Source organism: Camelus dromedarius, chromosome 14 (genome assembly GCF_036321535.1).
Source record: "Camelus dromedarius isolate mCamDro1 chromosome 14, mCamDro1.pat, whole genome shotgun sequence".
Lineage (NCBI taxonomy): Eukaryota > Metazoa > Chordata > Mammalia > Artiodactyla > Camelidae > Camelus > Camelus dromedarius.
Window position 1 is genome coordinate 67,322,215 of NC_087449.1, and position 25,445 is coordinate 67,347,659.

General features: G+C 58.9%; 1 protein-coding gene across 3 annotated transcripts in view; it reads right to left on the bottom strand.

The window, feature by feature from the left end:
* KCNAB2 (potassium voltage-gated channel subfamily A regulatory beta subunit 2) overlaps nt 1–25,445 on the bottom strand; it is a gene marked incomplete in the record, with an annotated part of 77,123 nt that overhangs the window by 30,748 nt on the left and 20,930 nt on the right. The window contains 3 exon segments of one of the 3 annotated variants that reach the window (XM_064494127.1): nt 4,492–4,735; nt 12,987–13,028; nt 14,110–14,242. In XM_064494127.1, the coding sequence (XP_064350197.1) occupies nt 4,492–4,735; nt 12,987–13,020 (278 nt within the window). 3 annotated transcript variants of the gene reach the window in all.

The following is a 25,445-nucleotide window of genomic DNA, read 5'->3' on the forward strand; positions in this document are numbered from 1 at the left end:
GATGAGGTTGTACTAAATCAGGGTGAGCCCTAAATCCAATGACTCGTGTATTTTTAAGGAGGGGGAGATTTGGAGCCCGACAGATACACACAGAGCGAAAACACTCATGGGCGGACGGAGGCAGAGATGAAGGGACGCGTCTACAAGCAAAGAAAGCCAGGGAAGGCTCTTTCCCCAGGGCCTTCAGAGGAAGCGTGGCCCTGCCCACCTCTAGCTTTTGGACTTCTCAGCTCCAGACCGTCAGAGAATAAACAGCTGTTGTTTTGAGCCACGTTTGTGTGCTGTGTTAGGGCAGCCCCAGGACCCTGATGCAGGACCTGCCTCGAGGGGGACCTGCCCCCTGCTGGGCCGCCCGGACTGCTCCACCCGCCGTCCCTCTCTGGACTCTGCTCTTCCTCCTGCCTCTCCGCCTGCTGCAGAGCCCGCCTTTCCCCCCGTCCCTGCAGACACCCCTGGGTTCCCAGCTCTTCCAGGAAGTCTTCCCTGACTGGCCCAGCTGGAAGTGACTTCCTGTGATAAGTGAGCAACTGGATCGTCCGATCGATGAACTTGACCACAAATCAAATACTTGCCACCAAGGGTCGCTGCCCAGGCCTCCCCGCCCTCCGTGTCTGGGCTGCACTGGGGAGGCTCAGACACAACGTCCAGTCCTGCGGCCAAGGAAGCAGCAGGAAGGAGACACGCTTACAGTGGGATATTCCGGGAAGTGGGTTAAGACCAAGAGCACCCAGTACTTAGAAAGGCTCAGAACATTCCAGGCGCTGGGAACGGACAAAGGCCCTGCTCTCAGTGGGGTGCAGACCGGCAAAAACAACGTAAGAGAGACGGGGGTGGGGTGTGAGGACAGGGGGCAGAACAGTGGGCTTGAGAATGACTCGCGGGGCATTTATTAAACTGGGTGGTGGGGAAGGCATCTCTGAGGGCAAAGATGTGGTGACGGGAGGGAGCAGCCGTGGGAAAATCCAGAGGATGCCCCCTCCAGGCAGAGGGAGCAGAATGTGCGAGGTCCCTGAGGAGGCCGTGAGCTTGTCTGAGATATGGAAGGGAGGAAAGGAGGAAGGGGTACCCTGAGTGAGAGGGAGTGGAGTACAAGCTGAAATCAGAGGCAGCGAGGCCTGGTGGGGGTTTGGGTTCATTCCTGGTGCCGTGGGCAGCAGAGGAGGAGCACAACCCAGCGAGGTCCGGTGTCCGGCTGGCACCGTGTGGGCCTCCGGACGGCCTGTGGCCCCAGCTGCCGCCCGGCTCAGGCCACATCTCAGGACCCTCCATCACTGCAGCCAGGTGGACGTGGGGAGGGGGAGCTCACACAGGGACTGTGCAGATTTAAAAATTCAGTGCAATTTTTTAAAATAGCAAGAGTTGAGGATAGTTTAAAAAAAATGGAAGAACATGACAAGAAAGCGCTTCCCCCCAGCTGCAGGCTCCATTCAGCTGATAAAGCGTCCGGGCCGGTGGCGTGGCTGTCGCCCTGCGCCGCCGAGCAGCACTTATCTGGAGACAGTATCTTTTTTACATTAATATTTAAGACCGGGTTTAACTGAGCCCTGGCCAGGCTGCTGCCGGGAGCAGTAACCGAGAAACGGCGTTTGTCTGGGGTCTGTACTGACAGGTGCTGGTGGCCCCGGAGGCCCCCTTCCCACTCAGCCCAAGGCCCCTGGGTGCAGCGAGATGAGACAAGGGCCGCGCGGCTGTGACAATCTCCGGCCCACCCAGCGCTCACGGCTGCAGTGGCTTCCTGGTCTACACTGCTCTCTGGGAAGCGAGTTTTCCCAGGGTGTCTCGGCCCCACAGTTAGTCCAGCGAGTGTCAGATGCCTCACACACCTTTTCTTGGGGTGTCAGGCAAATAAGAGACTCGTCCCAGGACCCCGTCCCCCGGCTCTGTCAGTGTCCTGGGGCTGCCGTAGCGAAGTTCCATAAACTGGGGGGCTTCAAGCAACAGAATCTGACCCTCTCACAGCTCGCGAGGCCAGGAGTCTGAGATCCGGGTGTCTGCAGGGCTGGGCCCCCCGGAAGTGTGCAGGGGAGGCTCCATCCTGGCCTCTGCCAGCTTCGCATGACTGCGCTTCCTTGGCTTGCGGCCACGTCACTCCAGCTCTGCCCCCACCGTCACAAGGCCTCTTTCCTGGGTGACTTCACCAGCCTTCTTCTCAGGACACCAGTCACTGGATCCAGGGCCCACCTACCCCAGGAGGAGAGCATCTTAACTGACCGCATCTGCACAGGCCCTGTTTCCAAACAGCGTCACATCTAGGGCTCTGGGTGGGCTTGGAATCTGGGGGGACACGATTTGCCCCAGCGCACCCTCCATCACAAATGGTGTTCACACCAGGGGCAGGGGCTGGGGTCCTCCCGGGGGAGGGCAGGCTCCGGCCCCCCGCCTCTTCCCTGCTGCTCTCGCCTGCGGCACTCTGGCCCAGCCCCTGGGCCTTCTCTCCTCCCCTCGAACGTGCCTCTGCCCCCTTGGACTGGAAGGCTCTTCCCCGCGTCTTCAAGAGGTCCTCCTCTCAGAGGCTGGGGGTCTCAGCTGCCCCTTGCCTCCCTTACTTGCTTAGGCATTTACTTGCCTTTTCTCTGGCACCCCCCACCAGGATGTAACGTCCTAGAGGGTGGGGACCCTGTCTGTCCTGTTCTTGTGACATCTGGCATGCTGACTGCCGGGAGCCATGTAGACCCTTAGTTAAGCATTTGCTGGATTAATGAAAAGTCTCAGTGACTAGAAAAGAAAAGAAAAAAGGCAGAGCCTCGTCTCCCTCTTGAGAAATTTTCATCAGAACCAGGGGGTCCTTGGGGTCCTACGAGCTGACCTTTTGTCCTTCCTTACACCTGCACTGAGAATGCAAAGCCTTCAGAATTCTGCCATCTAATGGACTCAGGGCAGAAGTGCATTGTGTCTTCAAATGACAACCCCCGGCTCCAAAAATCACCCCGAAGGCCCAAACACATGTCCGCAGGAGAAAGTATGTCTGCTGCCCGGAGAACAGCCATATAACCCCCGAGGCCTGCATGAGATGGAGGCCAAATCCAGCACAGGACAGCCCCTTCAGTCTTGAAATTGAGATAAACCAGTAACTTCTGGTTATTGCATAAACTTGTGGTTTATTTGAAATTCAAATTTAACTGGGTGTTCTGTATTTTTATTTGCCAAATCTGGCAACTGTACCCAGACTGGGTGGGGAGGGTCCCTTCTGGTTCTGTCCAGGGCTTGTTTCCGGGAGGCATGGGAATAAAGCTGTATGTACGTAGTTTATAAACTCACGCGCCAGCTCTGGGGCTTTCTGGCCACTTTCCGAGGTTTCCAGGGGAGAAAGCGGGCCAGCCAGAGGGAGCACTGCCTCAGATGCTGGTTTCAATGACTAGCGAGCGAAACACAATGTCCTTCTGAGGCTCCAAGAGAGCTCAGCCCTATGAGCACATCACCCGAGAACACACAGACACCTAACCCACAGCCTCCGCCCAGCACGGCTACAAGTGCAGCCGCAGTTCAGAGAACACCTGCTGACATCCACGCCGCCCACGGATAGCACAGTTCAAGCACATCTTGGCCTCCTGAACCCGACAGGGTTCCTGGTACTGGGGTGAAATTGTCATTTGAGATGATGAATTGAAGTATTTCCACTAATGCGTGTTTAGTCAACCTCTAATAATTTTTAAATTAATTAACTGATTAATTAATTTTAAAATCGAAGTCTAGTCGGTTTACAATACTGTGTTACTTTCTGGTATACAGCACAGTGATTTACATATAATATACATATTCCTTTTCATATTCTTTTTCATTCTAGGCTCTTACAAGATACTGACTACACTTCCCTGTGCTACACAGTAGGGCCTTGCTGTTTACTTTATATGTAGTAGTTAGTAACCCCTAATAATTAATGTGTCCCAATCATGTCACAAGAAGACAAATGAAACAGTATGTTTACCTGCTGCAAACTTTTCCCAAGAAACCACATTCGTCTCTCATGGAGAATATATCAAACGTAGCAGGGTTTACCTTGGAGGAGGGGGCTAGGCAGATTTTCATCTTCCTCTTTTATACATTCCTATATGGTTAGCAATTCTTTTTTTTTTCCTCCAAAAAAGAAAAAACTTTACTAAAATCCAGGGGGATGGTTGGCAATTCTTAAATATAAAAGAATGTACCCCGGGATGGGGTTGGGTGGAGCTCAGTGGTAGAGCACATACTTAGCAGGCAAGAGGTCCTGGGTTCAAGGTCAATCACCAGAACCTCCATTTAAAAAAAGAAGAAGAAGAAGCAGCAGCAAATGCGTCCGCTATCTACAAGCAAAAGAACTGGACCCTTCTTAACGCCATATGGAAAAACTCACTCAAGATTGATCAAGGACCTAAACGTAAGACCCAAACGATCAAGACTTTACCCCAACATACAGTGAAGTCGTTACCGCGTTTCTGGGCTGCCTCCCTCTCACAGCGCTGGCCTGACCTCCTGCCCTGTCCAGTGTGCTCCCTGCCCCAGCCCGGCCCTTACCGGTACTTCATGCCGGTGCGCTGGGCGGTGCAGCCGTCCAGGGAGAGGCCGTGCATGCGGAGGAAGCTCTCCATGTTCCTGGCCTGCGCGGCCACCCGCACCTCCCGCAGCCGCTGCAGCTCCAGCGTGTCGGTCTGGCGGACGGGGTGCAGGGCCCAGTCCGAGTGACACCTGCTGCTCACGCTCCGCAGGCTCTCGCTGTACGTCATGGACAACATGGTACCACCCGGCCTGGGAGCGGCCGCTGTCCGGACGGGAAACACCAAGTGGCGAGGGGTTAGAGAGCATCCCGCTACCCCCAGCGCCCAGGCTGGCCGCTGGCCCAGGACAGGGGCGGCTGCAGAGACACGCCCTTCAACCAGAGCGGCTAAGGGTCTTGGTACCTGGGGACGGATCCCGGCCCCTGGATGCCAACACCTCTTGGTATGAGATTCCTCATCCTCAAACTGCGCTGGCCGGGAACTCCGGCTAAGCCACCCTCCTCTGGCCCCGACAAAGCACAGGCGAAGCTGCATTCCAGGCGGGAGAACTCAAACGTGCTCCAAACAAAAACAGAGGCATGAGGACATGCAGAAAGCCCGGCCCCCAGAGCTGAAGGCACAACTCCATGATGCCCTCTGGAGGTGTTCTAGGGTTAAGCCAGGCCCAGGACCATCCCTGGAAAGCACTACACGTGCACCTGTTGCTGAAGCAAACTCTGCTGTGATTTTCCCAGGAAGGCACCTCAGCCCCAGGAAGGCCCTGTTGGCTTGTTCACAGCCTCGTACAAGGAGATGCTATCCACACACACATTCTCTGCTTGTAGGAAGTGCCTTTGCACCAGCACAATGTTTTGGGCTCCATGCTTAAATGAATTATGTCACAATCCATGAACTTCTGCAATAGAAACACAGAGCCAATGCATTTAGGGAGGAGTGAGAAAGGGGGAGGGAACAGGTCTGGCATGGAGAGGGGAACTTCAAAGCTTAAATGTTAGGAGCCATCACTAAATCATCATCTGAAACGATGTCTCTCAAAAATGAACGACATGAATGCACGCCATTAGGGAAACCAGTTACGTAAATGATAATCCACCCACAGCATGGCAGTCTGTGCGGCCTTCAAGAGGGAGGGGTCTCTGCACGGTGAGTCCTAAGCGAGAGTGTTAAGAAAGGAAAGGCGAGGGGAAGAAGTGTGTGCGCAGAGTGCTGCCTGATGTCACTTTGCACACACGTGAGTGGCCCTCACGGCTGTGCGACCACATCCTGCAGGAGCCACAAGGACGCAGGGGGCGGAGCTGGTTTACAATCCCGGGACTCCCTCTGCACCTGACCTGGGCCCTCTGCCCTAGCCCGGATGCCTGCATGGTGGCCCCAGCGTTGTTACTGTCACTGAGGGGAGAGTCACCATGGGTGTCAGCTGCAGAGTGGGATCCTGGAGCCCAGTGCCGTCCCCACCTCTGCCCCAAGGGCGAACAAGGCCGATGGCCCCTGGGAAGGGCTGGGAGGGCTGTCCTGGGGCCGAGGTGGCGGCAGAGTCCCTGGGGGTGGGGGCGGCACTGGGTCCACCCTGGCCAGCCAGTCCTCAGGTGAGCTCTCCACCCCCATCCCCCAGGTCAGACCCCCCTCTCCACGGCAGGTATCATCACCTGATGTGCCACTGTCTTCGCTAGTCACCTCGCTTGCTGCATTTGACCCTCTTCAAGATCAGGTCCAGGAGGACGCGGACTCTTCCGTCCACATTCACTGCCGCACGCTCAGCGCCCGAAGCAGTCACTGGGCGTTGTCCTGCCGCGCCCGCAGCCCCCGGCCCCGCCCGCAGCCCCCGGCCAGCCGTGCCCGCAGCCCCTGGTGGGGGCCAGCCTGGCTCCCTGACTCAGGCCAGGGCCCTCTGCTGGCTGCGCTCTCCTGGCGGGGTGGGGGGCTCCTGGGCCAGGACTTGCATCACCGTGGCTCAGACCCACAGGGAGGGGGCCTGCAGGACCCAGACCCTCTGGACTAAGGTCTCTGACGGATGCTAAGCAGGCAGGGATGGCCCTGGCGCGAAAATCCGCACCTCCCGGGAGAATCACTCTGGGGGCCGCAGTGCGGCCCCAGGCTCCGGGGCTGTGTGTGTGGTGGGTGCGATCTAGGAAGTGGCACCACGGAAGCCCACAGTTAGCAGCACCTGCTCCCCGCCTCCGCCCCTCCAGGTGCCCACTGCCCGTCAGGCTGCTGCTGCAAAGGCGTCTGCGTGGCCCGAGGCCAGCCCCGCCGGGGGCAAAAGCAGGCCTGTCCTGGCTTCCCTGGGGGGTCTACGTTCAGGAGCTCTTCCCTAAAAGCAAGACCCTCCTCAGACACGCACGTTCCCAGTCAGGCCCAGCCAGGCCACAATCAATAGCTATTAGCTTTCAAGACATTACCCGCAAAAAGCAGTCCCTGTCTGGTGTGGCTCTGGAAATCTAGCCGCGGCCCCGGGGCTGGGATGACAGGGTGGCTGAGTGCCCAGGTTCTGGACCGGGGCGGCCCTGTCTGTCACTCACTCAGTGTGACCCAGGCAGGCACCTGGAATGCTCTAAGCCTCACTCTCCACGTCTGCGGATTGGGGTGAGCAGAGGTCTACTGTGCAGGGTGCCTTGGGCTACACGGGACCAGCCTGGACAACTGGTCAGGGTTGGCGTAACGGGAGTGTGTCGCGTGCGGGAGGCGGCCGCCAATGACGTGTGGAATGTGGCATCAGTTAGGATAAGTGGTGTGGGGACAAATTACACAGAACAGGGTGGAAGGGAGACAGGCCGGCAGGCGGGGGCCTCTCCAGAGGGCACAGGTAAGCACAGGCCTGAGTGATTCGGGAGAGCGGTGCAGGTCCCAGACGTCACTAGAAAATGTTGAACAGCATGAAATGGGGACGTTAACCATCCTGAGGTGACGGGTGCCAGTGGGTGCAGCCAGGATTTGGAGAGCGCCTGTCTGTGGGGTCTGGGGTCTCCCCTACCGGTGAGCTTCTCTTACCATGCACCTTAGAGTGGCCTGGGGAGGGGCCTGTGGGAGATGCAGGGCCACCTGCTGCACTGAGGGAGCCCAGAACCTCCTGCTGGGTGTGAATGTCCCCAGGGTGCAGGGCAGGCTCGGGACAGGGGACTTGCAGGAGGACAAGTGGGTTGTGGGCAGGCATGGTGGCCCCAGGCCTGGCGTGGAGGGTGAGGACCCAGCGCCCATGAGGGGGTCTGTGGCCAGAGGGCCGAGCACAGTGAAGGAGCTGGGAAATGTCCCTTCCCCAGGTCCTCGAGGGAGGCAAGACCCCACCGAGGAGGAAGGACACTGAGGGCCAGAGGGCCTCTGATGGTCACCAGTGCTGCCTGGTGGGAGAGGCAGAGTGATAAGCTGGCTTCCTCCGCAGGCGAGCAGGGCTGGGTCCGTGGATGCGGGGCCCTAGGAAGGTGCCCTTTGTTGGGGCTCCTGCCTCGGTCCCGTGGCTTCTCAGAGCTCACAGGCACAGTGACCCCGACCTCTCCCTCCTCCTTCACATCCTGGCCAACCCCCTCGGCCACCCCATCTCAGGAAAAAGCAGTCCTCCTTAATAGCCATCACCTACAGCTTCTCCCCTGTGCTGGGGTCTGCCTTTTGCAAATCTATTCCTGTGGACGGGGGCCTGGGGAATTCACGTAAACGAACACCGTGACATGGAAAAACGGAAGGAAGACATTAACCTCATTAAGTCAATGGGAATTGCGACCTCCCTGAAGAGCCCTGCCGCCTGGAATTTCTGAACCAAGATCTGTTTACTGAAAGCCACCAACGCACGAAATGTGGGATCTGGAAGGAACCCTGGAGGCCTGGAAGCAGGAGAGCAGAGAGAAAGCGGCCCGTTTCGGAGCGCGGCTCTAGGACACACGGCGTCGCGGCAGGGCAAACGCAAAACCATTTTTGCCAGAGAACCATCAGCCAACCAAGGCCCCAAGAAGCAGCCCCCAGCTCCCTCAGGCCTGTGTTTCCAGAGAGACCTTGCAGACAGCACCCAGCCTCCTGCTGTCGTGCCTGGGGAAACTCACCAAGGCTGGGGCTTAGGGGGGAGCCCAGGTCTCCCCGGATGGGACAGCGGCGGGCTGGGAGGCAAGCACGCTCAAGCAGCAGACACTCCGCCCCACCTTCCTTCGGCTGTCCTCTCAGTGTTACCTAGGGCTGGCTGCTTTTTGAGGTTTTCTGCTTTGAAAAAATATGGAGGGTCTAATTTCAGACCAGCCAAACGCACCCCCCAAATACCGTTCCCAGGATGCCTGTCCCCCACAGCATCCCCCCCAGGAAGGTGGCCGCCCCTTGCCTCCTGGAGCCAAAGGGGCCACTCACCTGCTTTGCTGGCGTCTGCTGCTTAAAAGGGGCACAGTCTAGTTTGTTAGGGCTCACCAGGCATCTAAGGATCTGGTGCAGCCGCTTTTTCATTAGGGAGTGTCACTGCGCAACGTCAGACGCGATTGTTGAATGAGAAGTCCCACAAGGGTCGGGTTGGGAGGCAGCGAGTCCATTAGTCCTATTAGGGCGTCTGCATCTCAGCGCAAGTGGCTGAATTATTCACGAGTGTGCCTCTTCCCCTAAAAGCCCGGGATGTGTGGTTCTGTGGCACAGCCTGGAGAGGCAGGCTCCTGCATGCTGGCCGGGAGGGGGCACCGGCGGGGGTCCCGCCATCCTCTGCCTTGAGGCTGTGCTTCTCGTTATTGGACCCAGGGTGGCAGCTCTGCCCCACTTTGCTGCTGTCTGCGGCCGGGGAGCCTGGGGTCGCACGGCACGTGACCACCACCCACAGTGAAGGGGCCGGGGGCTGGCAAGACGCCCCCTCAGTGCACGCACCCAGACGCCCCTCCCCCCTTCCACGGGGCTGCGCCCCAGATGCTATATCCTAACGCTGGTGCCTAGGAACGGCCGGAACGTTCCCGGAGTGTGCTATTTGGACGCTGCACTGCCTCTCTCTTCAGGTGGGAGCACAGGGACCCTTGCTCATACTCCTGACCCGGGGTTTGGAAACCACTTTGAAGCTGAGCCCTGGGGTAAGGCGATGTGGAGCCCCTGTCCCAGGTTCACGACTGCAGGAGCACTGTGTGTCCTCCTGGGACCCCCCTGAAGTCTCAGCATAACATTACCTTCTAGGTAGAAAATCTTGCCAGGGCCCGTGGGATTTTGGATGGAGTCTGAGCTGTTTACACCACAACAAACCTGCAAACAGCTGGCTGCAAGGGGCGGGGGTGGGGGTCACTTCCCCAGATCGGCAGTAGAAAGTAAATGAAAAGTGAGGCTGGGGAGGACACGGAGCCGGAGGGAGCTGGCAATGGGTTATGATCTGGAAAGTCCTCAGTCGTGGACTTGGATGGCCTTTCTTCAAGGCTGAAGCCCACTGTCAGTTCCGTGGCCTCCATGTCATGTGTCACCCGCTGGCTGGAGGTGGCTGTCGTGGGCCTCACTGTTGGGTGTCAGTCATCAGCTTGACATGCTCGGAGTGACAAACATCGCCCTTCCCTGGGGACACTGTTCCCCTCCGTCAGCACACTGTCCCCTCCCAGACACCGGGCCCCATGGACGTGCCGTCTGACTCTCTGTTCTCATGTCCCCTTCACCCCCTCTTCCCGGGGTTCCTGTGGTTCTCCATCTTCCCTGGTCTCCCACATCCAGCCTCTCCATCCCCCGTCTCACTCCCTGCACCTGGCTTCCTTCCTACAGCAGAGCCCTGCCCCCTGCCCTGCTCTGACACCATTGATGACACCTGAGCCCACCGGATACAGTACAAGCTCCTTTGCTTGGCATTCCTGGCTCCCCCACCAGACCCCCCACCTGCCTCTGTAGTCTGGCCTCCTGTCACTCTCCAACCTGCTTTGTCCCTGATGTCCCCGACGGTGTCACCACCACTCCCTGTCCTCCATGCACTTCTGCAAGCTGTGGCTCTGACTGTTGCATCTACTGGAATGTTCTTCCCAGTGTCTGTGCTGAATTCTGCCCAGCTTGCAAGGTCCAGCTCAAAGGCCCTGTGCCACCTCCTCTGTGAAGCCCTCCCGGCTCTCAGCTGGCTATGACCACTCCCTCCTCGGAACCCCAACAGCTCTGGGACTCTCCATGGCATGTTTTGCCTCCTAGATACTGTCAGAGTTATTTGGGCTCAGATTGCAGTGCTGTTGCCAGTCCTTTACCCTCCTCTGGATCATGTTAACTGTGGTTCCTCCCATGGGTCGGGGGGAGTATATTTCCCCTTTGACCTTGGGCTTGGTCGTGAGACTTGCTTTGGCCAAAAGAATGATGGGAATTGATCGTGCTGGTTCTAACCGTCAGCCTTCAGAGACATCATGTTTCTGCTTTTCCCCTGTCACTTCTGCCCCGGGAAGAAGGCCTAGGGTAGCTCCTAGTTAGGAATGATGGTCAGGTGGTGAACACCTGTACCCAAACTGCAGCTCAGAGACAAACCGAGCTGAGCCCAGCCTCGGTGAACTGACTCTAGCCAACCTGCTGACATATAAACAAGGAATAAATACTTACTGTTGTCTGCCCTTGAGTTTGGGGGTCTTTGTTATGCAGCAGCATGTGTAACAGCTGACAGGTACAGAGTCCTACCTCCCTTACCCGTCTGTGAGCTGCTCCTTTGCCCTGTTGGAGGAGGGGTGCCACACGGCTGGCTGACTTAAATAACCATCCAACAGCTATGTGTGTGCCTGGGTGACATGGACGCCCCACTGGCAGTGGCACTTATGACACTGAACAAAGACCCTTCCTCCTTAGAGGTCATCATCAGAAGTCCCACAAGAGATGCCCGAGTGTCTGTATGAAGTAACCACACTGGCGATCCAGAGGGCAGGACGGCCAGAGCCTGTGGCATCGAACGTGGAGATGAGAGGCCGAGAGGGAGGTCTTCAGATCTGGGGATTCAGTTCTCCAACAGAGCCTGTCCTAGAGCCAAGAAGGCCTCACCCAGATAGGATGCTCACTGGGAAGGTTCCCAGAGGGTGGACAGTAGGGTGCACCCCTGGGGTCCCGGGGCCAGCAAGGGGCATGAGCACTCTCCCTTCAAACCACTCACGCGGCACCTGCTTGGGCCAGGCCCTCCCAGCCGGTGGGTCCAGGCCTGGGGTTTTTCCGCCTGCTTGTCTCTCCCCTGTCCTTTCCTGCCGGGGGTGACGCAGGCCCAGGACCTCTGAGGATGCAGTCCAAGGTCATGTTTGGTTTCACGGGTCAAGTACTTCTGGACAGACAGCACACATTCAACATACTGTGCCATCCATCCGTCCACCCCCAACAAACACATCGTATACATGTATACACACATACATCATACATACACACATTATGTGTACACACGCATGCACACACAGACCCACGTATATGATGAGAAACATTTCATCCAATAAAAGCATTTGTGAGTCCAAGTTCAGACCTCCGTATTTCAAGCAAGATCTTTTCTAGCAAAAATTTCACCAGAATCAGAGATCTGGTCATCTCTTTAGAGTGCTCTGTAAGGAGGGAGACCTCGTGGGAGGCACTGACGCCATGGTAAAATTAGCCTGAGGACCCAGGCCCACGGTCCTGTTCAGAAGTGCCAAGGCCAGGGGAAGGAAAGAGTCACACGGAAATCCAGTGCCGACCCCAGCTCCCAGGGCCTGAACGAGGTTCCTGGTGCATCGGCGATAACTGCCCCGCGGCTCTGTCACCGCTACAGGTATACGACGCTGGGGAGCCGGTTCTGCACAGACAGCCCTCCCAGGCCTGGAGGCCGACCCACACCATGGACATCAGGGCCCTGCCCTCAAGAGCCACACCGAGTCCCCAGCCCCAAGGCTGGCGGAGCCGCCCCGTGGGGTCTGTAAACCTGACCTTCTCCTGACAGGAGAAAATGGCAAAGTACATTCCTAGAGTCAGAGACTGCCAAGAAGTATGTGTATTTGTGGCGCACCCACCCCGACTCTGCAGGTTGAAGAGGCTGTGTGGACAGCGGAAGGGCACCCCCCCAGGGCTTTGCTGATGGACGTGCCTCGGGCTGGACCGCAAGCCTGGGCCACTTGACCCCACGTCCCTCTGGTGACGGCCTTTCACCAACAGGGAAATGCATCAGAAAGACAGCAGTGAGTCTGCCCAGACCCTGGCCCAGGTCCCATGGGAGCCGCACACCCAGAGAGCTCCGTAGGCTACAAGTCAACTCAACTCAACTCTGAGGAAGAGAGGAGAGTGCTGGGCTGGGCGTGTCATCTTTTCCTCCGATCCCCTAAGCCGCACACACCTGGGGCAACAGGACAGCACCCAGCTGGCTGCCCGAGGAGTGGGGTCTCAAAGGCCAGCAGACGAGAGCTGAGCTCAAACCACAGGGATCCTGGACGGAGCGCCCGGAAGACCAGCCCCAAGCTCCGCCGCTGTCAGGATGCTACGTGACGCCGCGCTGGGGCACCGAGAGGGAACAGAGCCCAGGTCTCCTGGGAGGATTTGCAGTTGCAGCACTGCCGACCCCGCCGGGGCGGCCCTCCCACGCGCTCCCCTGCTTGCGTGTTTTAGGGAAAACAGAAGGCTCGTTACCTGTAAAACTGGAGCTGTCTTTTGGGGCTCCCATACCGAGTACTGCGGACAGCAATGGAGGGGAGAGAAGGAGACAGAGAGAGAAGAGAGAAGCCACAGTTGGCATTAACCACGGGGAGGCGCCGACCGGGAAGCATCCGCGACTCCCGCAGCCCCGGCCCCGCCCACTCCGCTCTGGGATGCGCCCGGGCGCCCAGCGCTCGGAGGCAGCGCCACCCAGTGGCACAGGGAAGCACGGGGTCCTCTGTGTCTGGCCTCCCTCCCACACGAGCCGGGAAGTGAAGACGAGACGTAAGCCTCCGGGTGACTCTCCATTCGCGTTTTAGTGCAACAAGCTTTAAGACAACAGTTGAAAACCCTCTGACCAAGGAGTGCAACACTCTGGCAAGCCTGCATGTGACCAGGGTTTTTTTTTTTAGGACTTTGATGTAGGAGGGGTACCCTGTTCCCTGTGGTCTCCACGGGCACTTGCTCTGGCTCAGGCCCGGCAAGTTATCTGAAGGTCTGTTGCTCAAGGACGGATGGACCTCCGCGGTTCTGCTCGCACCCCGTCTTCCGTGACACTGGTGCAATCGGGCTCCATGCTCCGTCCACAGAGCCAGCAGCTCTCCCCTCCCCACGCCCCGCCTATGGTTCAGCCTGGGCTATTTTCCAAACAGAAAGACCCAGGGCTGGATCTGGAAGTGGGCATCACAGAGAGGAGGTCAAGGATGCCCCGTGAGCACCGGCCGCCCCACCCTCCCCGGGCTCTGCACAGGCCTGTCAGGCTTTGAGCCTTGCTCAGGGAGTTGGGGATGCTGGTGGGACCTCAGGGACTACAGGAGCTGCGATGTGCAGGACGCGAGAATCTAGGAAGGGCCCCCCTCCCTCTCGGGCCTCTGTTACCTCCAGTGGAACATTTCAGAAGAGTAAGGGACAAGGCAGGAGTCTAATCCTGGCTCCATCCCACCCGGAAAACCTTGTTTTTTTGTTTCCCACTGAAACGCTGGCCCGTGTGCACCCCTCAGCCCTGCCAGCCTCATCGGTCCTTCCCTCTGGGTCCCGGGGAGGAGACTGGCCTGGGGGCCCTCCTCAGAGGCAGCACGGACCCTGGGAGGGCCTGGGGGGCTGGTGCGGGCCTCACCTGTAGATCATGCCGGGGGAGCCCGTCTGTCGCAGGGAGAGCCGAGCTGGGGAGCCAGTGGTGGATTCCGGATACATGGGGCCGGCCTCACTCGTCCAGACCCGGGTGCTTGATCACGGAGGGAAGATTCTGGAGGGAAAGCAAAGCAGGAGGGGAGGTGGTTAAAAAAGACCAACCAGGTTCAGCCAGGATGCTCTGGGGTCCTGAAGGCCCCGTTCCCTGGGCATCTGTACGTCCCTCATCAGACAGACACACAGACAGACCCACTGGGGACCGGATGAGGCTGATGATCCGGTGCAATGACCCTCTGAAGGATTTCCACCCCATCCTCCATCCTCCCACCCGCCCCTCCCCGACTGCTTTCCTGAGGTTCTAAGAGCCCTTTCCCATTGCCCAAACTATGCAGAAATGGTGGTGCCAGGGGGAGTCTGTGGCCCTGGGACTCTGAGTTGTCCTCCCCATCCCAGGGTGGCATCATTGTCACCCATGGTTGTCTCTAGTGCCTCACCCTCCCTGACCTTGATGGCAGCCCAGTCCCTCTGCTCAGGGTTAAGGAAGGCAGCTTGTCAGAGGCCCCATGGCCCCCTGGTGTTGGGACTCACGCCCTCGTGCAATGTACCCCCCTCCCCTTGAGTGTACACTGGCCCCAGTGACTTGCTCCAAACTCACAGGGTATGGCACAGGTGGTGGGATGTCACTTCCGTGATTAGGTGACATACACCGTGCCTTCTGTGTTGCTGGCAGACTCTCCCTTGCTGGCTCTGACGAAGCAGGCTGCCCCATGTGACAAGGACCTGAGGGTGGCCTCTGGCCAACAGACAGCAACTGAGGCCCTCCATCTGACAGCTCACAAAGAGTGAATCCCTCAGGCAGCCACGGGAGCTTGGAAGCACATCCCTCCCCAGCCCAGCCTTCGGATAAGAGCCCAGCCCCGGACCACACCCCGATGGCAGCATCAACACTCAGAACATTCTGCTTTCTCCCTACCCCACACTAATACCTGGATGGCCCGGACAAGGCCACGGCGCCCACCTGAGCACACGCCGCGCTGCCTTGCGGCCCTTCAAGGGCATCCCGCAGATGGACGCTTGCCCACCTTTCCTTCCTTCTTTCTGGAGCAGTGCCGTCTGCACACAAGCATCCTCCCATCTTCAAAACAAAAAGCACGGTCCCCCGGACCCACTTCCTTCTCCATTCTTGTCCTATTGCTCTCCTTCTGTTCACAGGAAAGTTCCTCAGAGGAGTTGTCCTTTCTTGTCTGCAGTCCCCCTCCCTTCTGCCCTTGGCCCTCTGAGGAAGCTACTCTCGCCAAGGTCGCTGTGACCTCCCTGTTGCCGAGCCTGCTGGTGTCCCTCGTTCGGGGTGGACGGTGGGGCTGTGCAGCTTCCTGGCCCCGGGACCCCACGCTGCCCGGCTGAACCGCTGCCTCCCTGGCTGCTGCCCCTCTGTCTCCTGGGCTGCGTGTGGCTCCGCTCTCTGGTCTCTGGCTCCGGTTTCTGCCCAGGCTCGGGTCTTGAACCTCTCTTCTTTTCTGTCCACACAAAGTTTCTCAGATTTCCGCCAGTCTTCTGGCTCTGACGTCCGTCACTATGCTGCAGACCCCACAGTTACATATCCAGCCCCTGGGTCTCCCTGGACTGCAGACTCGTTTATCCAACTGTCCGCCTGGCATCTCTATGAGGATGTGGAACAAGTGGTTCTAACACCGAGCTTCTGACTGCTCCCACCCCAGCCCTTTTCTTCCTATAGCCTCCCCGTCATCCTAGCATCTTCGGAAACATCCAGACCCCCAAGCTTCCGGAGGAGACCTCCACCCCCTCCTCCCCGGCCCGTGCTGCTACCTTCTCTCTCACGGTCCCCACAACAGCTTTCGATGGGTCTCCTGGTCCCCACCCTGACTCCACACACTCTGCCTTACAGGAGTCAGAGTGAGCCTTCTAGAATATAAAGCAGGCCACGCTGTTACTTTGCTCAGACCTTCCAGTGGTTTCCCATTCTATCCGGAGTGGAAGCCCAAATCTCAACAGCAGCCTCAGCCCCGGCCCGCCTGCCCCAGGACCTCTCGACCTCATCCCTGCCGGCCCCCTTGCTCAGTCTGCCCCAGATACACTGGCTCCGTGGGGTCCCCTGAACCCAGCAGGCACTCCAAGCCCAGGGCTTTTGCACCCACTCTTCCTTCTGCCCAGTCTCTGCCCCCGATCCACCTGAGGGACCCCTGACCTTTGCCTCCTACTACGAGGGGCGCACTCACAGAGTCTTCTCTGCACACCTTATCTCAGGTCACAGACCTGTCCTGCCTGCACTCCCCTGGCCCCTTCCCTGCCTCATGTCCTGCTGGCACTTGTCACCTTCTAACACATCTTATATTTCACCTGCTGTCTCATGTATGACCCCAAGATGCCAGCTGCGTGAGCGCAGGGAGTTCTGTCTGTTGTGTTCACGGCTGTGTCTGGCACACCCATGCTGGGGGAGGGCCTGGGGCTCTGCACGCACCTGGGAGTCTTCTCTGCAGGTGCAATGCCCGCTCTGTCCACAGGGGGTGCTCAGGGCAGCCCCAGGGGCAGGGACGACCCTTGCCACTGGCCACACTTAGGGAGGTGTCCTCAGGGAGACCACCTGCCCCCCTCCTTACCCCTAACCTGGACTCTGGAAGGTCAGGCTCCCGCAGGGCCAGTGGCCAGCTCCCCACTTCACAGCCACCCAGGCACTGGCCACACTGTGATGCCCACTTCACAAGGAAAAGACCCGCAGGCCGCAGCGGTGCCTCTGTCTCCTTCCTCCTGGGTGGCCGGCACCTGTGCCACCTCATGGCAGAGAGGGTTGGAGGGTTGGCGAGGTTTCCCCACGCTCCCTGCTTTGCATTCAGGACGCAGTCCGGGGCACAGCTGACCTGCCCAGAGCCCAGCTCCCTGCTCTGCAGCTGCCACTGTCCAATCAGGAGCTACTGCGTCCGCCCAGCGGCCAATCCCCAAGGAGCTGACATCCCAATGGGGATGCTGCGAATCCCAGGCTGCGCTGGGCTCCCGCACCGCGCCTCCGAGGGCGGCAGGCAGGGCTGCCCCCGGCTCCCTCCCTGGGACAGTTCAGAAACCATTTGACAACACACCCGGTTCAGGAGGGGCAGGAGGGGGCGCCTGGCCGCTGAGAAGGTGTGGCTCGGGGTCCAGGCTGGGAGCCCGAAGGCTGGGTCCCTCCTGTCTCCTGCACGCCCACCTGATCTGTGTGTGACCTTGAGCAAACCAGCATGGTTTACACTTGGGGACACTGCAGCAGGGAGCACTGACAGGAGCAAAGAGAAGTAAGGCAGGAGTGCGCTCTGAGCCTGAGAGGAAAGGTGCCGAGTTGACCCCAGCTCTCACCCTTTGTGGGCTGAGCTGAGTGACGGCAGGGGACCTTAAAGGTCAGGAGGGTCCATCTACGGTCATTGTCTTTTCCCCAACTAATGATTTTGAAAATTTAAACATCGGAAAAGTTGTAAAAAACCAGAATAGCAACAAGCACCTACATACCCTTCCTCCCTTTCACGGACAGTCTCCATTTGTCTCATCCGCACTCAGTGCCTCCCCCTCCCCGCCCCTCCGCTCTTTTTCTCTCTCCCCTTCCCTCCTCATCCCTCCCTCTCACACGCACTTTTTTTCTGAACCATTTGAGAGTTATGATCTCATGCACTTCACCCACCCCTTAAGCTGCAGCGAGCATCTTCTGAGAATAGAAACTCTTACATGACCACAATACCAGGATCCCACCTCAGAGAATTAATTCAATACTGCCTGCTACATCGCGTGTATTAACAATTTCCCAGTTATTCTCAAAATACATTCTATAGCTCAAAAAAACCTCAGGATCCACTCAGGGGTCACAAATGACGTTGGTTATTTGCCTCTGGCCTCCAATCCAGCACCCCCACCACTGAGGGTTTTTTGTTTTTTTTTTTTCAAGCTCAGGCCCATAGTCCTGCAGCCTGTCCCACGTTCCAGGTTTGTCTGATTGCACCTCTGGTGAGGTGTGTCCTGCATCCAACCGGGGTGCACGTGTGCGTCGGTCCATCACTGGCAAAGCCAGGTTCTGACCCTTGGTTGAGGTGGCTTCTGCCTGGCACAGCGCACTCATCCCTTTAGAATTAACCACTAATTGCGGGGAGGGCACTTCGAGGCCCTGTGGGAATCCAGTTCCCTGAAACCCCTCCCTGGGGGTGTTTTCTCAGCTTCAGTTTTCCCAGAAAGGCCAGGATGTGGCCAGGCAGGGCTCTGAGTGCCGAGCAGGTGAGAAGGCACGAGGCCGAGTTTAAGCAGGAAGAAAACACAGAAGTGGGTCCCCGGAGGCCTTAGGCTGTAGCAAGGCTGCGGCCCCGGCCAGGCCTCGAGTGCAGACTCTCTCAGGGACTGACTGAAGACCCCACAGGGCCTCCGTGTGACTCTGGGGCCTGGGATCGGCCGTGAGCCTTTGGGCTGACAGTCTTCTGGACAAGGGGACCCATGATGTGACTTTAAACACAGACAAGCTCATTTATACACACAGAGGGAAAGCACCAGAATAAACTGCATGGGCCGTGCCGGAGAAGGCCGGGCTGACCAAGGTGAGGCGCCTCTGACCGGGACACACGAGCTCTCTCTCTCTCTGAGCCTCAGTTTTCTTACTTGCAAAATGGGGGCCTAGCCTACATGAACCTCAATTTCTCTGTTGGAGCTCAGCATATATGATACGTTATTCTGGGGGTTAACATGCCCGGGGGCCTTCGCTTCGGAGCTGTGAGGGGAGCTCTGTCTCTGTCTCTCTCTGACCCCTTCAGCCTCAGCATTAAAGATGGAATCCGTAGTTTCTCTGAGTTGATGAGAGCTACCTGCACGAGATGGGAAGAATTCAGTGCATCTGGGAGGGAGAAGAAAAGGAATTTGCAGCTGCAAGCCAAGAAGCCACAAAGAAAGGTCTGACGGAGCCCCTGAGTCTGGAGACATAAAATAACACAAGGTGCACTGTGATGGGGGACCACCTGTTCTGGTTACTCCGATGCTCTGGCTGATGAGGGGCGTCTGACTGGCGTAGAGGGAGGGTTATGAGGGTACAGGAGGTTGAATCGGCGCCCATTCCTCTTTCCTCTGGTACCCACGTCCTTTGCTGAGTTTCTTTGCTGCTTCCCCCCAACACGCATGTGAACATCACACACACACACACACACACACACACACACACACACACTTGGGCCAATGGAGAGTGAGCAGAATGACCATGCGCCAGCTCCAGCCTCAGCCACAGGAGACTTGCCCTGGAGCCTCTGTCGTCATCATGGACGAACCTGCCCCAACCCCCACTCCCTCGGCTGGTCCAGAGAGGTTGATCTGCACGGTAAGAGCCACTCGGCCTCAGCCGGGCATCGCCAGCTGCCCTGCGACGTGCAGCCAGCAGACCCACGACGCGTGCTCAACGAACCTCCCTGCAGCCAGCCGCCAGGACCGTCACACGGAAGGTGAATGGAGCTTCAACCGTAACTTTAGCACTGCTGGGAGCACGTTCTGCTCTGCTCTAATACTCAGGGTCTCTCTTATTACATTAAATTATAGCTCTGGTGGGTGGCTGGGAGCTACTTCCAGTTACTGGTAAAACGATGCCACGGCTGTCTCTCTACCGTAGCTTCTGGAGCACAAAACTTGGTTCATGGGAACCTTCGGGGAGGGAGATTTCTCCACCCGAGGTTAGCCCTTCGAGCACTGGAGAGGGTAGCTGCTTCTAAATTGACATCTTGCCAGAGCCTACGATACGTTTCCATCTTCTTCTAGGGCTGGGCTGATGACACAGTTCTACCCTCTTTGGGTGACCCCAGGAGATCATTCTAGGTGTTGGGGAGGGGCTGAGGCCCGGTCGAGGTTCAGATCTGGCTCTTGGTTTGAGTCCTAACCCTGCCATTTCTTGGTGTATCATCTTGGGCAAATCTCTCAACCTTCCCAAGTGTCAGTTTCTCCATCTGTGAAATGGGATGGTAACAGGAGTTGGCGAGGAGCTGATGTGCTAACTGTTGGGGGTGCACAGTGAGGGCCATGGGGGCTGGGATCTGCCTGTGCCTGGCCGTGGTGGAGGGAAGGTGCTGCCCAGGGCCTGGGAGCTCCTCAGAGAGTCCCGACCACAGCTCCTTCCTGAACGTGTGCCCAAAGCGATGAAGTCACTTCTGCACAGATGCGTCCCTCCCAGGCAGCGGTCCTACCTTCCAGAAAATCACTTTTCAGGGCCCTCAGACCCGCTCCAACATCTGCTTTCCCTCGTTGCCTCTCTGCCTTGCTCTCATCTTCTCATCGTTTCCACTCTCCCAGAAAAAGGCTCTTTGCTTAGAGATGTGACCTGCCACTCACAGGTCCGCCTCGGGGCCATGTGGGCCCTCTGGGGCGGCATCCTAATTCTGGGTCATCCTGGAAGCCCAAAGGCTCCAGAAGGCTTGGCCCTAGTTCGCTGAGGTCTTAAGAATGATAACACTTATGAGTTTCCTATTGCCACGTGACCAGGGTTAGCGCGGTTTACAATAACAAACGTCTCTCACACTGCTTTGGGAGTCAGGAACCCGGGATGGGTGGTGCTGGCTCATGATGCCAGCTGGGGCGGCAGTCTCGTCTAAAGGCCCCTGTTTCTAGACATCTCCTGCACGTGGCTGTGGGCAGGGGGCCTCAGCTCCACGCCCCCTGGATCCCTCAAGCCAAGGCAGCTGGCGTCCCCCAGAGAGAGACACTGCAATGTCTTTCATGACTGAGCCTCAGAAATTGTGTCTATTGGTCACAAAGACTAACCCTAACATGATGGAAGGCGTGAGGACTGGGAGGCAGGGCCACTGGAGGCCACCTTGGAGGTCTCAGCCTTGACACCCATGAGGGACTATTCCTCGCAGCTGCTCCATTCCCATTTCCCCTGAGATGTGGGGATACGGCTCCACCAGGGCAGGGGGCTTCGTCTCTGCTGCTCACTGATGTGTCCCAGAGCAGTGCTGGGCACACGGTGGGTACTCAGAGAACGGAGACCGAGGGACCGGGGAGAAGAGGCTCGTGGCGTCCAGGTGCGGCGGGTACGTGATGGCTGTCGGGTGTCTTCCCAGAAGCCTTGGGGCTCAGGGCTGCAGCTCGAACTATGCCCCCCTGTATGCTGCTTCTTAAAGCCTGGAAACCCTTCTACCAAAGCCCTGCAGTGCTGCTCTGACTGTACACGAACAAAACCACCGCCCTTTCTGGGGCCAAAGCCTGCAGGAGCTTTGGCGGCCACAGTGCGTCTCAGGAAGAGACAGGAAGAGGTATAACCGCTCGAAACCACACAGATCCGGAAGGGTGTTTGTGCAACATCCCCTTCCTCTCTCCCAGCGGCCGGGCGCCCCAAGACGGGAGCTGACTCCTCTCCCACGAGCAAGGCGGGCGGCTGAGTGAGTGCGGCTGAACCTGAGAGCGCCTGGGGAGCAGGCAGAGAGGCCTGGAAGGGCCTGAGGTCAACCGCCCAGCTTCCAAACAGCACCATCTGGACGGTGCTCAGATTCAGGGGGAGCTGGGTGGGGGGAGAACGGCGCCGTGGTTACATGGTGCCGGGACCCCTGCTCTTTGCCAACAAGAACCTCTGTCTCTCCTCCAAGCTCCCAAGTCCGGAGTGGAACCAAGCGGCCCCAAGCGGCACCAAGCAGCCCCAGGCGGCCCCAGGCGGCCCCAGGCGGCACGGTGACCCCCCCCCGAACTTGACACTGAACAGCATGGACCTCACGTGGTCAGACGGCAATGGAAGCGTCTGGACCAGCCATGGAGGCCATGGGCGAGATCGCCTGTTCACACACTTATCAACGCCGCATTAACAGCCCCTTATAAAGATCGCAGACGGAACGTTTCCGTCTTTTCAAAACTACATTCAAATGCCTGTTCCCTGATTACAAACAAGTCCACCAGCACAGAGCCCAGGCTGGACTCCTGCAGGGAGAGCCCCTGCTCAATCTAATTAACGCCACAGTGCAAAAAAAAAGGTCACAGCCCCCAAATCCCAGCTCTCCCAAAGTGACGCTGGAAGGCCTTTGCCCTTGGACAGCCCCCCAGATCCATACCCACTTCCCCTGCACCTGCTGGGTGGGCGCCTCCTGACCAAGGGGACGCCTCGCTGGGGCTCCTGGCTACGCCCGGGCTGCGCACAGGGATGGCAGGGGGTCTGTCGGGGTCAGCAGCCAAAGGCCCAGAGCCTTGGGCTCAGCCACCCTCCCTCCCCAGCCTGGCCTCTCCCGGTGCTGTCCGGATCCTGGTGACCACAGGTGGAAGGATGTGGTCACCTGGCACCAGGGAACAGAAGAGAAGCCTCAGTGCTTTATAGACCTTGTGAGCTGCAGTGGGTCAGGGAAAGATGTGGGAGACAGAAGCCCACGTGTGCTCCAGAATCTCCATAGCCATCCTGGGGAGCCCAGGCCACCCTTTAGTTGTTCATTCAGCAAGCGTATCACAGCCCTCCTGCCGCACCCCGGGGCGCTCACAGCCTCCTCCCCGTCAGCCACCCTGGCCTCCCGCAGTGGCCACACCCTGTACCAGTATCCTGCTTGGGGCCCAGAGTGGAGAAGAGACTGAGGTGGGGGAGGGAGGAGACAGCATGAAGACGCCGGGCTTTTCTGGGCCAGAAAGCCCCCTGGGCACCAGGGGGCTAACCCCACCCTCCTCTCCCTCGTGGCCACCAAGGGGGCCCTTCCAGACAGACTCACAGAGTAGGGAAGCACTTCAAGGGGTCCTCTGGCCACCCTCCCCCTTGCCCTGCAGGAGAGAGGAGGGGTGGGGCGCCTTTCGTTTTGTTTTTAACGCAGAGACCCTCACCCCTTCCGCCTCTGAAACTACTGTCTGCTTGGAGATGGAGACCCCAAGGCGGGGACCTCCCAGGAGCCGCAGATGGGCCGGAGCCTCTCCCGGAGTTTGCAGGGGCCCATCCGCAGCTGCCCGCCTCTCCCCGGGCTGGACAGAGGTGGCCTGCTGAGCTCTTGATCTCTGGATGGCTCCTTGCCCCAGGGATGAAAGCAGAAGCCAGCAGCCCCGGAGGCAGGGCCCTGCCCGACACCTCCTCCGGGTGCCAGCCTGCTGCACCCCACCCTCCGGCCAAGCACGCCCCGGGCGGCGGGAGGCTGGCCGGGCCCTCCCAGGGAGGACGCCGGCCGCGCTCTGCAGAGCCGCTGTGACAGGCGGCCACGTGGGCTCTGCCTGGGTCCACAAGGGCAGCTCCTGCCCTGGCTGCGGCCAGTGCTGTTGGGGAGCAGGGCCCAGGGGGCTGCTGGCCTGATTAACCCTGGACGTTGGGGGAGCTCCCAAGCCAGAGCCCAGGGGGCTGCCTTCCCCTCAAGCACAAAGCCCATCTGGGGGCACAGGGTCCCTGAAGCCCCCTGGGTACCTGTTCCTGGGTCAGAACTGCCAGAGACAAGACCATCTTGGTGTGTACAAGGCGGGAGGTGAAAGCCACGGGCCAACCAGGAAGCTGGTGGCAGAGAGAGACAGAGCGCAGGGTGCTTGGCAGGCGAGGTCCTGGAGAGGCGGGGTGTGGCCTCTTGTCCCAGGCGCGCCCGAGGAGGGCCCCAGACACCCTGACCTTCCCGCTGGCAGGGCAGCAGCCACGTGGGGCAGGGAGGAAGGGAGCCCCGTCCTTGGGGTGGGGGCCAGAGGCACAGCTACCTGTGAGTCCTGGGGTGTTCAAGAGTTCCTGCTGATTGGCGCCAGCTCTGTTCCAGATCTGGGCTACACGCCTTTCACCCACGTCCCCTCATCTGACCGCCCCCGCAGCCTGGGGGGGTTACTGCCGTTCCCCTACTGCAGAGGTGACGACACTGAGGGTCAGAGGTCAGCCCATGGCTAGGATTCACACCCAGGGCTGGGCCGACTCCAGAGCTGTGCTCTGAGCTGGGCACCGCCAGGACTGCCCCCGCACCGCACGGTGAGCCCGGGCAGGGCTCTGCCTCGCTCAGGTCCCTTCCCCGGTCTCAACGCGGTGCCAGGCGCAGCAGGTGCAAGCAGTCGGTGTTGGGGGAGGATGGGTAAGGGGACCCCGCTCCGTGGGGAGGTCTTCTCTGCCCTCTAGCCTGTCCCTGCTCTGCCCTTCCTCCCTGGGGAGGCCCCTCACCTGGAGGAGAGTGAGGCAAAGGGAGGGCTTGGATGGAAATTTCCATCTGTGCTGAGTCTCCAGCCCGAGCCGCGGCCCACCTCCCTTGCCCACGGTTCCGGGCAGTGGGGTGGGCCCCCCTCTTCCCTGGGGTGGACACGGGGCTTTGAAGCCTCGGCCAGGAGTCAGCTGCTATGGATCCTTGGCGGGATTAAGACACAGACTGGACAATGGGGAAAAGAAGGAGGACAGAGGAGGGAGAATTAAACAGTTTGCTGTGCTCAGAAGAGAGCAGGTGTTGGGAGGTGAGCAGGAGGGAGGGGAGAGGAGGAGGAGGAAGGGGGCAAAGGGACAGTGGAAGAAAAGGGAGATCCTGGAGGGGGATGGGGAGGAGAGCCCCCCTGGGCTGCGCCCAGCCCTCCCTGCCTTTAACCCTCAAAGGAGAGGGCACTTCACAGACAGGGGACCAGGGCCTGGGAACACTCAATGCTACCCGCGGCCACCTGGGCCATCAGAGGCGGAGATGAGACAGGACCAGGCGCGTCTGGCTCCAGACTGGGGCTCTTTCCTCTCCTGGCCTGGGGCCCTACTCGGGCCTGACTCAGGACAGGTACCCTCTACAGCCTGCCAGCCACTCAGACCCTGTGGGTCCTCGGACGCAGACTTAATCCACTGCTCTCTCAGATCTCCGGGCAGCAGGCACAAGTCCAACATTTCGAACCGACGCCTGCAACCTCGCCGGCTCATGTGCAGTGGCAGCCACAGCGCGCCGCACATCACACTGCAGCGTCACCCCGGCCACTAACAGTACATCGTGTGTCTTCGAGCGCTTGCCAACTCTTTAAGGACGTTCCTTTGGACCTGGAGGGCCAGCGACTGCTAAATGCTGGGCTGCGAAGTTGGGGATACATTTAGTCCAGGAGCTGCTCCTCTTCTGAGTGGATGCGTCTGAGCCGTAGATTTAAGCCAGATCAATAAAGGTGGCAGACAGAGCTGCTGAGTTGCCCGATAGCCACCCCATGGGCCCCATTTCCTGAATTACCTTCCAGCTAGCGTGGCCTGGGACGGTCTATCAGCAGATTCCTGGCGGGTGGGGCTTCCAGAAAATTTTGCTTTCCTGATGGAAAGGGGCAGAATCTTCTGGAATAGTCTTCTTCATAGAGGAGGCGGCCATTCAAGTCCTGCCTCCATTTCAGCAGGAGCGAGGCAAGGTGTGTGGGGGGGCATGTCTCAGGCTGGATGGGGGGCAGGAGGCGGCACCTTAAAGGCTC